Below are 13,560 nucleotides of genomic sequence, written 5' to 3'. Positions count from 1 at the left end.
TTGTCTTTTCCAGTTTGCATTTTTATAATCTCTAATGAAGTTAGCTGCGATGTGACGGATGCAGTAAACGGATCTCCATGGTACACCGGAACGTCTAATGGCGGCAATTAATCCTTTCCCTCTATCAGAGATAATACAAATATTATCGTTGCTAATAACATACCTCCGCAGGTTGGTAAGGAAGAATTCCACGATTCCATGTTCTCCTTATCTACAATGGCAAATGCTATCGAGCACGCCCTATTGCCGTCTTGAGCAACCGCAATAAGTAAGATCTGTGTATATTTTCCATATAGCCAAGTCCCATCCACTTGCACAAATGGCTTGAAGTGGGAAATGCGCGCACACATGGAGCAAACGTCCAAAACATCCGATGGAAAATTCGTTTTCCCAACGTAGTTGGTCATCCGGCCGTAATAAGGTCGGTTCAGAACTCAATAACGGTCCTCGGTACATACTCCGCATAGCGCTATCCATCCTCAGTAGCTCGTTATACGACGATCGAAATCCCCATACAATTGCTCCATTGCCATCTGTTTTGCTATCCATGCCTTCGATATGACACTCGACATCGAATCGTGCTTGTATTTAAGACAATCATCATCAAACTTTAATGGTCGGCATGTCCTTCACTATTGGCATGATACACGTACATGATAGTTTTAGAATCAAGTTTTCGATGATCTTCATCATACGTGTTGATGTGCATGTGAGGCCCAACAAATTTGCGTATCTCCCACATCTGCGAATTTTGAATAAATGCACTCGTACCGCCAATTGCGCCTTTCCCGACTTCTAACACTCCCAATATATAATGTCGGTTTCGACATCGCAACTTTATAATCTCATCGATATATTCATGCTATACCGCTTAATAGCAAATACACACTCTTCTTTACTTTCGAATCTCTGGCCGACGAATAACTCCTCAGGATCAGAATTTACGGCCAGTCGGTTAGCAGGAAGTATTTCAGGGTACTTTGGAAACTCGGCTACATGCGCCGCGTCGGGGTCTATGAGCGACATGTGTGGCCCAGGATTATTGTGAATCACAACACGTCGCATCTGGTTCCCGACCGAAGACGCGTTAATGTTTCTATCGTCATTCACGTCTTCATCATCAATATCATCGGGGACATCGTCAACATCGGGATCACTATCACTATCGACTTCTTGATAACAAGGATCACTACTATCGTAACCATCATCACCAACCACATCCATATCGGGTGTAACATTAAGATCGATATCGATCCCACCTATAGTCGATTCACTATCAACGTACGATATTGGAGCCACCATGCACGGTTCTTGAGCTCTATGTTCTTCACCATATGCAGTGAGATTTTCATTTTCCTCCATACCGGCTAACTCAGCAAATAAGTGAATCGGTGCATTTTTGTCACTCCCATTCCCACAGTAAAGAGCGATCATTGTCTCCACGTCTTCGCCGCTACAAGTTCCATTTCGGTGAATTTGATTGGATCTGTCGAAACTGGAAACTTGTAGAAAAGTTTCGAGATCCTTCTCCCACAACGTCTGACAATTTTTACATTAATTCTTCCCTTCATATCATCCAACGAGACATTTCTATTAAATCTCATTGCTATTTGTTGCCGACATTCAAATATACATCCAACAGTTGTTGTCAAGATAATTCCATCGAAATAAACGCATACGAAAAACTGATTATCCATCTTCAATGCTCAATCTGTTAAAAAATAAATAAACTTTCTCAAAATAATTTCGAACACCAAATAAACTACTTAAATAAAAAATTTAATTACTCAATATGCAATTTTTGTCATTCATAAGCTCATAGTTTTTCAGTTCTCATTTTATACATAAATAACATTTATCTTTACATTTAATCATTTAAAATCAACCTAAAACGAGTTTTTTACCCTAATAATATAAAAAATAAAATAAAATACTAAAATAGGTTGTTTGAAAGATTAAGTGCCAAAAGTGCCAAAAATGGTACTTAATCTTTCAAACAACTTATTTCGCTATTTTTTTATTTTTATATAATATGGGTAAAAAATCTACCTAAAACACATATAAGAAAATAATATATTCTTTACATTACATAAATAGGCTTTTTAGGTTTTTTAACAATAATAATAACTAACAATAATTATGGTTTTTACTAACAATAATAACAATATTCATAATCGACAACAAAAAATAATAAAATCAACAATAATAATAACAGAAAAGCACATTAACAATATAAAATTCATTATTTAAAAAAATTATACCTTCTTTTTTCTTCTCCTTCTTTTCTTCCTTCTCTTCTCCTTTCTTTCCTTTTATTTTCTTCTCCTTCATCTTTGAATCTTGCTCCGGGTTCTTTGGTTCTCGCTTGGTTTTATAGTGCTTAGGTGCACTGTGGGACCCACAACTGGTGCCGCCTCTGCCAGAGGCAACACCGTGCCGCCGCCTGCACCAACATGTCCCTTTTTTTTTTTTTCAGCTTTTTTTTTCGAGTTTTTTTTTACTTGTTTGGGTCTGTGTGTCGTAGGAAAGTGCCGTTGTCACAAGGGCGTGACCACCCCGACTATACCATTTTCAGATTTACTTTTTTTTTTTGTATTATTTTTGAATTTTTTATTTTTTTATATTTTTTAGTAAAAACCCTCATACATACAATATTTTATCAATCAAAACAAAGGAAAATAGTCATATATCTATCTATCTATCTATATATATATATATATATATATATATAATACTTCAAGATTCAAGCGAGATATATAAGCTATAAAAAGATCAGTGTTTATCTAAATTCGATATTAAAATCAAAGTCAAAATTTGTTGAACCATAATATATGTAGCTTTTCCTTTTGTCATTCTCTCTCTTATTGCTTTCAATTATGTATTCTAACTTCTTCAAAAAAAAAATACAATCTATACATAAGAGGTTTTTACTGAAGATCAACCAAAATAAAATGTTGTAAATTTTCTTCATAGACTTTTTATAAGGTCAAATATCTATTCATTATTTTTTATTTTATTTTATTATTATTTGGATCCTGAGGTATGACTTACATAATTCATAGATAGATATTATAAATATGGATGATGGTAATTAATGTATAAAAATTAATAGAGCAAATCTCATACTACTATAATTACATACATTAATACTCCAAATCTTTACTTTTATTCTTTTTTTTTATAATTTCTTCCTTTTTTTTTTTTGAGATATAGACAATTTGTATTACCTATTTAGTATTTACTAAATTTGTAATTATCATATAAAAGTTAAAATATCTCATAAGTTTTTATATTTTTCATAAATACTTCAAGATTATATATATTTAATATATTAATATTTATTATTATATGATAATAATAGATTTAATATTAATTAAATATGATTTAACCTGATAATATATCAATGATAGTTTACATACTTACGTAGTGCATGTAACGGCCTATTTTCAATGAAATCGGAACAGTAATTTCGGGACCACAAATTTGATATCGTAAAATTTATTTTAATATTATTTTATGGTCTACAGCATGTTAGAATTATGGTATAAAAATTTCGTTAAGAAATGTTACCGTTTGTATGCTTAATTTGTGAAAAAGGACTAAATCACGTAAAGTGCAAAAGTTGTGTTCTATTAGCTAAAGGTGTTAAATAGCTATAGAAATTTAAAGTGGAAGTCCTTATGTGGTGATTAGACCACTAATTGAGTTAGTGGATGTGCATGGCATGATATTTGTGAAAATTTTAAAGTTAGGTAAGAGTAAAATGATGGAAACTTAGGGTTTTACCATGAGAGCATGTTAGTTGTTTTTGAAATTTAATGGATGAAAATAAATTCTTGTTGTTAATTAAACAACTTTTGTTAAGTGATTTTTAATGAAAATGTGAATTAGGAATTAAATTGAGAAATATGAAAATTTGGTGTTAAATGTATGAAATTGTAGAATATATGGGATGCTATGAGCACCTAAAAAATTTGGCTAGGCTTGGGTGTAGAGAAATTTTCATGAATTTCATTTTTACGAGCATAGGGACTAATTGTAAAAAAGTCAAAAGTATAGGGGCAAAATGATAATTTTGCCATAACATGAAATTGGATTGAATTGAATAGAATACGTATTGAATTAGTTAAATTTGATGATTTAGATCAAGAAAAACCACGTTCGGATTTAGATTGAGGCAAAAATAAAATAGTAGATTGATCGGTCGATTGTCTTCGTATAAATACGAGGTAAGTTTGTATGTTGATAAGAATTAAATTAGATGTATTTAAATGCTTTATTATTATGTTTGTGACAGTATGATCCACAAAATTATTCGACGAATATTAGGCAAAGTATGGATCCCGGTTAAACCTTAGGAATAGATAGGATACGAATGACATGTCATTAGGTGTTACTGTGTTTTGGGTGCTAGTCTCGTACGTCCTACCAGTTGCTGAGTTTCTGGCATGTGTTGCGGTTACTTTACAGCTTGTGTGAGCAGCACTGTGTAGTTGTATCTTGACTGACAGCTTGTGTGACCAGACCTATTGATGGCTCAAGAGTGAGCATCTATATGAGATATGAGATAGATGTGGTTTTGACCACGTATTGGCACTTAGTGTGCAAGATACCCGACTATCCGATAGTATTCCAAATGGTTCAATAGGCACAGATAATGATACAAGGTTGTTGATACGAACCAATACAGGTATTCATGTAGAATATGGGAAGTAAGTCATAGTTGATGTATTTATACATGGCTAACATGATTGTGATTATGTGTTAGGCTTTGGGCCGAATTGGAATTTACCTATATTTTAATTATGCTTATCTAAATTCTAGATGAATTGGTAAGATGTATTTATTAGTTATACGAACTTACTAAGCTTAATTGCTTACTCCGTTTTAATTTCTGTGTTTATAGTGATTCGGAAGCTCGCTCGGTTTGGAAGTTGTCGGAGATCGCATCGCACTATGAAACTCTTATTTTGGTACTTTGGATTTTGTATATTTTGGGTTAAATGGCATGTATAGGTGTTTTGGCTAATGTAGCCTATATGTTTTGTTGTGTTTTGGCCATTTAATTTGGCTTGAATATGATTGGTGTTTGGTCATGTAAATGTGTATATATGACCTTATGGTATGTGTTATATGGTTGCTATATGAATGCCTTGGTATGAGTCGGTATTTTGGGTACCAAATGATTGAAGTTGAAATGTGGTATGCATGTTGAATTTAGGCACAAGGTCTCATATGTGAGGTTGACCATTTAGGTCTATTTTGGGATATATATTTGGTATGATTTAAAGTGAGCAATTGAATGTATATACGGATATCATGTTGTATGGGTGGTTAGTGCATGATACAAACTTGATATTGGTTGGGTTTAAGTGCTTATTTATGCCATGGTTGTATGTGCATTGTTGAGCCTAGGTTGACATCATTTTGGGTGAGAAAAATGACTTGGAAAATAGCCTATTTTTGTCCACACGGGTAAAGACACGGGCGTGTGTCTCAACCGTGTGTGACACACTACCAAATGACACGGCTATGTGTCCCCTAATACTTATTTGGAAACAAAGTCAGTAGCTTCACACAGCTTAACACACGGGCATGTGGCTTGGCCGTGTGGCAGAAGTCAATATACCTTCTAGTTTTCACATGGCCTAGCATACGGCCAGACACACCGGCGTGTGAGGCCATTTCGAAGGGTACACGGCCTGGCACATGGGCATGTGGTCTAGCCGTATGACGCAAGTCAGTGAGTTACACGGGGTCGGACACGAGCTTGGACACGACGATATGATCCCATTTCGAATGCCCACATAGCTTGAGACACGAGCGTGTCCCTTGGTCGTGTGAGACATACGACCTAGCCATACGGGTGTGTGTCCCCTACACTTTGAAAATTTTCCATGTTTTCCTAAAAATTCCTTAAGTACTCGGTTTAGTCCCGAACCACTTTTAATGTCTATTTAGGGTTTCAAGGGCTCGTATTAGGGACTATATGGATGAATTTGAATGCTTTTAGATTTAAAATAAGAAATATATATGAAATATTTGATTGATTAAGATATAAGTCCGTAATGCTCCGTAATTCTGTTTCGGCGTCGGATACGGGTTAGGGATGTTACAGTACACGAATTAGTTGTACATATTAATTTATATGTTTAGTAATTTTTAATAATTTTATGAAAAAAATAAACAATTAACTATAAACATATTATATCATGATTTCTTTTTAAAAGTAATAAATTAAATTATTGGGTAAAGTTAAATATATAATTCAAACGCTTTTTATTCGTTAAATAAAAAGAATAGAAGCATATTACATAGATTAGTGATTCTGAATAATTTCTTAAATAGCTTTAAATATTATACTTAATAGTCAGTAATCTTTTTAGATAGAAATCAATGTTGACAATAATTTTAAAAATTAATTATTGAAAAATTATGCTTTTAATAAGAGGAAATGTATAATGAAAATTAAATTAAACTGCTTTAGATAATATTTACTTTTTTCTAAATACTAAAATTAACCTTATAAATAATATGAAAATAGTTTGTTTTTTTTATTTCTCAAGGTATCTATAGGAGCGAGCCCAAGAATTAATATTTTGCGTTTTGTAGGCTCATTAAGAGGTAGGTGCAGAGGATCAAACCCTTCATCATTTATTAAGATATGAGAGACCTTTGCCATATCACCTAACTAATAAAATTATAATTATTTATTTGTCATCGTGCTTTTTAAAAATCAAAATCATAAAATAAAATATTTTTGTAGATTATAGAAGTTGATTAACTAATAATGGTACATAAAATTAGTGACAATTCAAATTTTTATCAACCTTAATAAATTTATCAAATAATTTTTAAATATTTTGTGATGAAAAGATAATAATTCTTCTTTTGTTCATGCTACTAAGTACTAAGCATCTTATTAATAAAGGCTTTTAGATGGTGCATGGGAGATGGTGAATCTATACTAGGGGATGATGATAATTTCTATGTTGATTCTACTCCTTGGTCGGAGATGGAGAATTGTAAGGTTCTGGCTTTGTCGAGTGAAGAAGGATCTACTTTGGTTGAGGGCATCTTAACCCTTCAGGATTCTAGTAGGGTTTACAAAGTACCAATTAGTTTACAGACACGATCTGATCAATCAATGTGCCATTGGCCTTCTAATGGCATTTATTCGCTGAAATCGAGGTACAGATTTGTACACTAATATAGCTCAGTTAGAGGAGGAAGGTCCTTAGCTGCGGATTGGAATAGACAGCTACCGCCAAAAATTAAAGATCTCATTTGGTGATGTCCGAAAAACTCTGTCCCGACGAATGGTAGGCTTGTTGATAAAGGGGTTAATGTTGCTACTACTTGTCCTCGGTGTGGAGGGTTTGGATCATGTTTTAGTGTCGTGTACTATTGCTCAAGCAGTTTGGCAGCAAATGGGCTATCTGCAGTCCCCTTCGAGCTTGTATCAACTCATTGTTTCTTTGGAGCCTTTGGTTTCATCGTAATTTACTTGTATGGAATGCAGACGTTTGTCGGGCCATGTAAATAATGTGTGGGATCATCGTTTAGCAGAAATTTATGCTATCAAGAAAGCTTTATTATAGCTTCGGAGGCAGAGCTTGGATTCTTTAATTGTTAAATAGTTTTTTTTAACATTAATCTCATTATAAATTCTTATTATATTTGTTTTTTTTGAACAATAACTAGAAGTATCTATAAGCTCTCCCTAATTTTTAAATAAGAGAATAATGCGATTCAATACACTCGAACCCACGTACTACTACACTGACAACAATGCCGATACCAGTCGAGCTAAGACTCAATAAGCAAATTTGAATGTACTTAAATACAATTTTTTCTATAGAATTGCCATAAAAAGAAAAAAAAAAGAGAGGAAAATATGGCATTATCTTTCAATAACACGCCTGCTATTTCTAAATTCACTAGCATCATCATCCATCTCCCTACTATATTCACGAGATTTACCACGGTACCCATTTCCAAATGCTCCATCCTTCTTGCCTCCCTTCAATTTCTCCATATTATTCGTTCTCTGCTTTCCATAGTCACCATCTCCAAACCTCTTATCACCTCGGGACCCTCGATATGATCTATTGAAATTATCTGAGTTGTTTCTCTCACCATCCATCTTGGTGTTCAGTCTAGCTCGTGAATTGTTTCTGAAGTTATAATCACCATAGCCACCAATATTGTTTCCTCGTCTGCTAGATCCTACTTTACTCTGTCTCAACTCATTTTTCCTGGAATGTGGGCCATCTTTTTCATGGTCTGAACCAGAGAAGGAACCACCTCGGAAACCAGAACTTCGGTTACGAAAATTGCCTCTACCATAACTCCCTTTGTTCTCTTTTCTCCGTTTGGATCCGGAACTGTCAAAATCATCGTCATCATTGGAATCCAAATCAAGGTCCTCAGAGTCAAAACTTAAGTCCTTTGACACACCTCTACCCCTGAGCTTAGCGTCAGTTACATGCCTCGGTTTCCAGTTCAGAAGGTCTTCGTCTGAATCAAAATCTAATTCATCCTCAGAGTCAAATAACGCTACTTTTTTATGCGCGTGCTTAGATGGCTTATCATAAGATGGAAACCTTGTTCTTCGACCAGCAGCAGAACTATCATCGGAACCATCACTACCTTTTAATTCAGAAAACACCTCACTATCGGAGTAAACACTCGAAGAAGCTTTCTGCCTGGGATTATTTCGTGGAGTATCTATCTCATAACTGTCAATATCATCTTCATCGTCAAAATCATCAAACCCGATGCCAGGTTTGCTGCTATCAATGTCCGAATACATTCTTTTATGGACGCTTGAGGCCCGGTCAGCTGTATTGAAATCATCTTCAGGCCCTCTAAACTTCCCTCGACGGGTCTGAGTGCCCAAGGGAGAAGCTTCACCCTTTACAGAAGAATCTGCGAACTCAAAAACAGCAACATCTGCCCCATCTGATTCATCATCGTCAAAATCAAAATTCCAACCATTAGAGACCTCCAATTGCCGAGCAACCTTTTCCAACCTTGTTCTTGGACCAGGTTGAATTTCTTGTAGTTTACTCTCCATGTATGCATCAGGGGGACGCTTGCAATCACAGTGAAAACATGCCATATTTCTCCTGTAATTTAAGAAATTGCACCTGCCATAGCACAATAACAACAAGAAGCAACGCAGACAATTAAACATATTAAACTACAATAGAGGATCAGAAATCATACACAATAAATGAACTTTTGCAAATGTGATTTACCTTAAAATCTATAATGGATTTTGCAAGGGAAAGAAAAGTAAACTTACTCGGGGCATTCCCATTCCCCAGGAAGCAGCTCTCTCTTTGGACGCTTAGCATCACACTGTAGACAGATCGTATTCTTTGCAAAATTCATGAAGTCGCACCTGAGACCAAAACGTTCAATGATGTAAGAGATTAAAGCGTGTTTAAATTTCTAAAAGGATGAATCTGAAGCATTAAACTAGGTTCCATATGGTTCTTGAAACTCAGAACTCTTACGGAACCAACATACTTGGGACAAAGCCAATCGCCCTTTTTCATCTCAACATCATCCCGTCCTACTCGCTTCTTTGGAGGAGGAGGAGGTTGCTTCACTTTTGGTGGAGGTTTCTTTATTACAGGAGGGGGAAGATTCGGGTCTATAGGAACAGCACTCAACTTAACAACCTCATAAAGCAACTTACGGATAACAGTCTTTCCAGACTTCTGTTTCAAAACAGATTCATTTACTGCAGAACCGTCCATGTAATGGAAAGCATAGGCCAATAGGACACGCATAACATCAACAGTTCGCGCTTCATCCTCTTTGTTCGTTAGAAGATATGCTTTCTCACAAGAATTCCTCAAACTGCAAGAACTACAAACCTGATACACAAATTCCTTGAACTGTTCACTATATATGTACATGAAAAAGAGAAAAAAAAACAGATAATATTCTGTGCAGAAAAGTGATACATGATGAAGAACATCAACCGTGAATAATTAAACAGCCAAAAGTAAAAGAAGAAACAACAGTAGATGCTTGTTCAATATGAGCAAACAAAAAAGCAGAAATCGAGATTAATACTTACATCTCCTTCATCAAGGTGGACATGTTTCCTCAAGAGTTTTGCAGAGAAAACCACCTTCTTGTCTGCACTTGGACATCCAAAACCAACCAGATTTTGGATATCCTGTCTCAACAATGACCTGAAATAATTTTCTGTTTCAGCAAAGTAGCATTAATCAAACAATGTTCCAAATAACTCCTATAAGCCTTATTTTTGGGGTAATTGAATTCATTAAGTCATCCAAAGAAGCAGAAGACAGCGACAGACAAAACAAACTGCCTGAGGAAGGGCAGAGATCGAAGTCATTAAACAACATAAGAAACCAACGACTGAAACAGCTAAAGCATGAAGCCAAGACAATCAGAAACATTAATCACGTAGGATTTTCTCAGGCATTGCCCATCTTTGGCATAAGGAATAATCACTATAGTCTCGGCAAAGCTTGAAGAGTGATTCCCTTACTATCCATGTTAGCAAGAAAAATCCTTAGAAAAACCCACTGTGAGCTCAAGCACCATTATATCAATTACAGAAGAAACAAAGGATAAAGATTAAATAACATTTCTATTAGGAGCATCAAAATATGAAATCATGCAATTTGTTGCAATTCAGTAGCAACATAGGAGCATTCCAGCATTCATACAAAGCTCTATCACTTCTTTATATCGATTTGTATGTAACAATATACATATATGTAACTAAATCAATCCATCTTGTTTGAAAAAAAACAATGGCAATCATTATTTACAAACCTCAATATATCAAACCGGTCCTTCCCGAAATTAAGACAAGCAGTTTGCACAATCTTGAAGTCCTTGAAATCAATTCCAGCATCATCCTTTACTTCCTCAACAACATCACTCATATCAAATCCTAACTCTTCCACCATCTTTCCCTCGTCTCTCCTTTTATGGTCAAAGTAATTTTGCTGCACTAATCTCTCCATCAACTCTATCCACTCCGGCCATGGATGCACCACCTCCACGTCCTTTCCCTTCTGCCTCCCCAGCTCTAGCTCAGTCACTGAATCAATAGTGAAAACACTAGCATTAGACTCATTTTCAGCAACTTCACCTTTTATGCACTCTTTATTCTCCCCAAACTTGGACTCCCTCCAACCACGAATTCGCCGGAGGGCATCCCCGTTTTGTGGCTCGGGTAACTTGGGCGTGTAAGGCAATCTAAACTCAGTAGCATTAACACTATTTTCAGCAATTCCAGAATCAGGGTCTTTGGGTTGAAATTGCTGTTGGATTGCATGAGATTCATTCCTTGATTGACGCCAAGCTCGGATACGTTGGAGGGTGGCGTCGTTTTCGGGCGATTGTTGTTGTTGTCGATTCTCAATTTGATCAATTTGGTCGAACACAAAGTTCAAACGAGCAGAGAGAGAGGTTGGTTTAAGTGGCTCGTGACTGGCGGTGCCCTCAGGTCGTGGGGAAAAGGAAGAGAAGAGCTTTGGCTTAATGAAAGTGAAAATTGGAAGGGGAAAAGTGTTATGGGATTTAAGTGGGGTTTTAGAAGAGAGAGTAAGGCGTTTTAGGAGAAGCAGAGTGAACGGTGATTGCGCCATTTTATTTGTGCATAAGGAGAGAGAGTTAGGGAAGAGTTAAATTAAAGCCTTCCTCCATGGACGAACAAACAAGGTTACAAATTCGCAGAGGAAGAAGAGAGGAAATGTTAAACAAGGCCAGACAAAGAAACGAAAGGAAGACCATAATTGGCCCAACAAAAGAAAAAAAGGGTCAAGGCTGTTGTCTGAAAATACCTTCCGGAAAATATGAACATATGTTTAAGACTTAATTGTTAATTTCGTATATTAAGTTGAAAGGGATAAATATTTATTTTGAATATTAGTTAGGTGAGTAAGTTGAAAAATGATTTAATTTAATAAAATTGAAGTAAGGATTAAATTGTAAAATTTATAGATTTTTGAATTTTAAGGGTTTGAGTAGTGAAATGTGAAACATTGATGTAGTAATTAAATTATATGATTATGGAATATAAAAATTTGGAAAGTTGAGCATAAAATAGTAAAGTTTGAAACTATAGGGGTTAAATTGTAAAGATTTCAAAACTTGATTTTTAGGATCAATTTACATTATTTGAGAATTTACAATTCTGAAAATAGAATATGAAAGTTTAACTGTTCAAAAATCAAGGACTAATTTTTGGAAATTTTGACAATTTAATTGTAAGGGCTAAATTAAAAAATTTGGAAATTTTAGAAAATGGACTATTTTGCAAAACTATACAAAACGAGGTTTAGGACTGAACTGTAGAATAATATTCAAAGAAAATATATTTTTGAGGAATTAAATTGTAGAATAGTAAAAATTAAGATTTCAAGGACTAAATCATAAGGGACTATTTTCTTCGACAGTGAAGAGAGCTTCTCATTTTTATTTCTTCGACAATGAAGACAATAAACAGAGTCTTATCAGTTCAAAAAATATCTTAAAGAAAAAAAATTGGTAAAGACATTTTCTTTAAAAAAAGTCTGGATCTTACCCTTTTTTTTCCTTTTTTTTTAGAGAATAATTTCCTTTCGTAATTCATTTTCCATCAAACAAAAACCGTAAAACAATGAAAATGTTTCACTGAAAATATTTTACGTGCAAACAAATGGACCCTAAGTTCTATTAATAACAAATTTACATAAATTTAATTGGTATAATAACAAATTTAGCTCCCATAATTTACAAATTCTATTAATTTGGTCATGATTTAACAAATTTAATCTGTATTATTTGTGTGAATGTTGAGGTTAAATTTGTTGATTTTTTCAGAATAAAGATTAGATTAACAAAATATGTAAACATATAGGACTAAAATTGTTGTTATACAAATCAAAATTATGTACAATTGATGAAATGCATTAACACCATGATTAGTTGTCCTGAATTGCTTACTTTCAAAATTGACGGGATTAAATTACTCTGAATTTTTTAGAGGGACCAATTTACTTAAATTTGAAATTATTAGGGACCAAAAATGTCCTTTTACTAATGTATTATATGCTTTTTAAATATTTTATTTTCGATTTACAGCTTATATTTAAGGTTAGTAGTTTACTGGCTGTCTCTCTCAATAATATTGTCTTTAAGATTTAAACTTTTATTATTTTCTTAGGGTGCAATGCCTTTTACCATTAAATCCAACACTTTTTTATCTATTATAATTAATTCTCATGTATTACATGTTTTTGATGAATTTAGTTTTTCTAATATAATATAATATTTTTAGTCTATATATATATATATATATATATATATATATATATTTGAAATGTGTATCTTTAGTTCAAGATGAATCTGTTTTTATTAATTCCATCAAATAATTTGATATGATTTATTCTTTTTAAATATGTGGTGAACTGACATATATACATCGACATTTGTTATGTTATTTGGCAAATATTATATTTTAAAAATATAGATAAATATGCAATAAAAACACTTTGAATTTGAAGAAATTATTCTGCT

The 13,560-nt window shown here is 34.0% G+C and overlaps 1 protein-coding gene across 1 annotated transcript; it reads right to left on the bottom strand.

The window, feature by feature from the left end:
* Positions 1-7,621: 7,621 nt before the first annotated feature.
* LOC108470915 (uncharacterized) lies at positions 7,622-11,895 on the bottom strand. The gene is made up of 5 exons (XM_017772439.2): positions 10,828-11,895; positions 10,097-10,214; positions 9,538-9,890; positions 9,311-9,409; positions 7,622-9,152 (listed from the first exon to the last, which is right to left on the bottom strand). The coding sequence occupies exons 1-5, from the start codon at positions 11,646-11,648 to the stop codon at positions 7,904-7,906; spliced, it is 2,640 nt and encodes an 879-aa protein (XP_017627928.1). The 5' UTR covers positions 11,649-11,895; the 3' UTR covers positions 7,622-7,903.
* Between the last annotated feature and the right edge of the window lie 1,665 nt (positions 11,896-13,560).

Source organism: Gossypium arboreum, chromosome 11, assembly GCF_025698485.1.
Source record: "Gossypium arboreum isolate Shixiya-1 chromosome 11, ASM2569848v2, whole genome shotgun sequence".
In the NCBI taxonomy this organism is placed as follows: domain Eukaryota; kingdom Viridiplantae; phylum Streptophyta; class Magnoliopsida; order Malvales; family Malvaceae; genus Gossypium; species Gossypium arboreum.
Note: the sequence above shows the minus strand (reverse complement) of the source record. Positions and strands in the feature narration are given on the sequence as shown.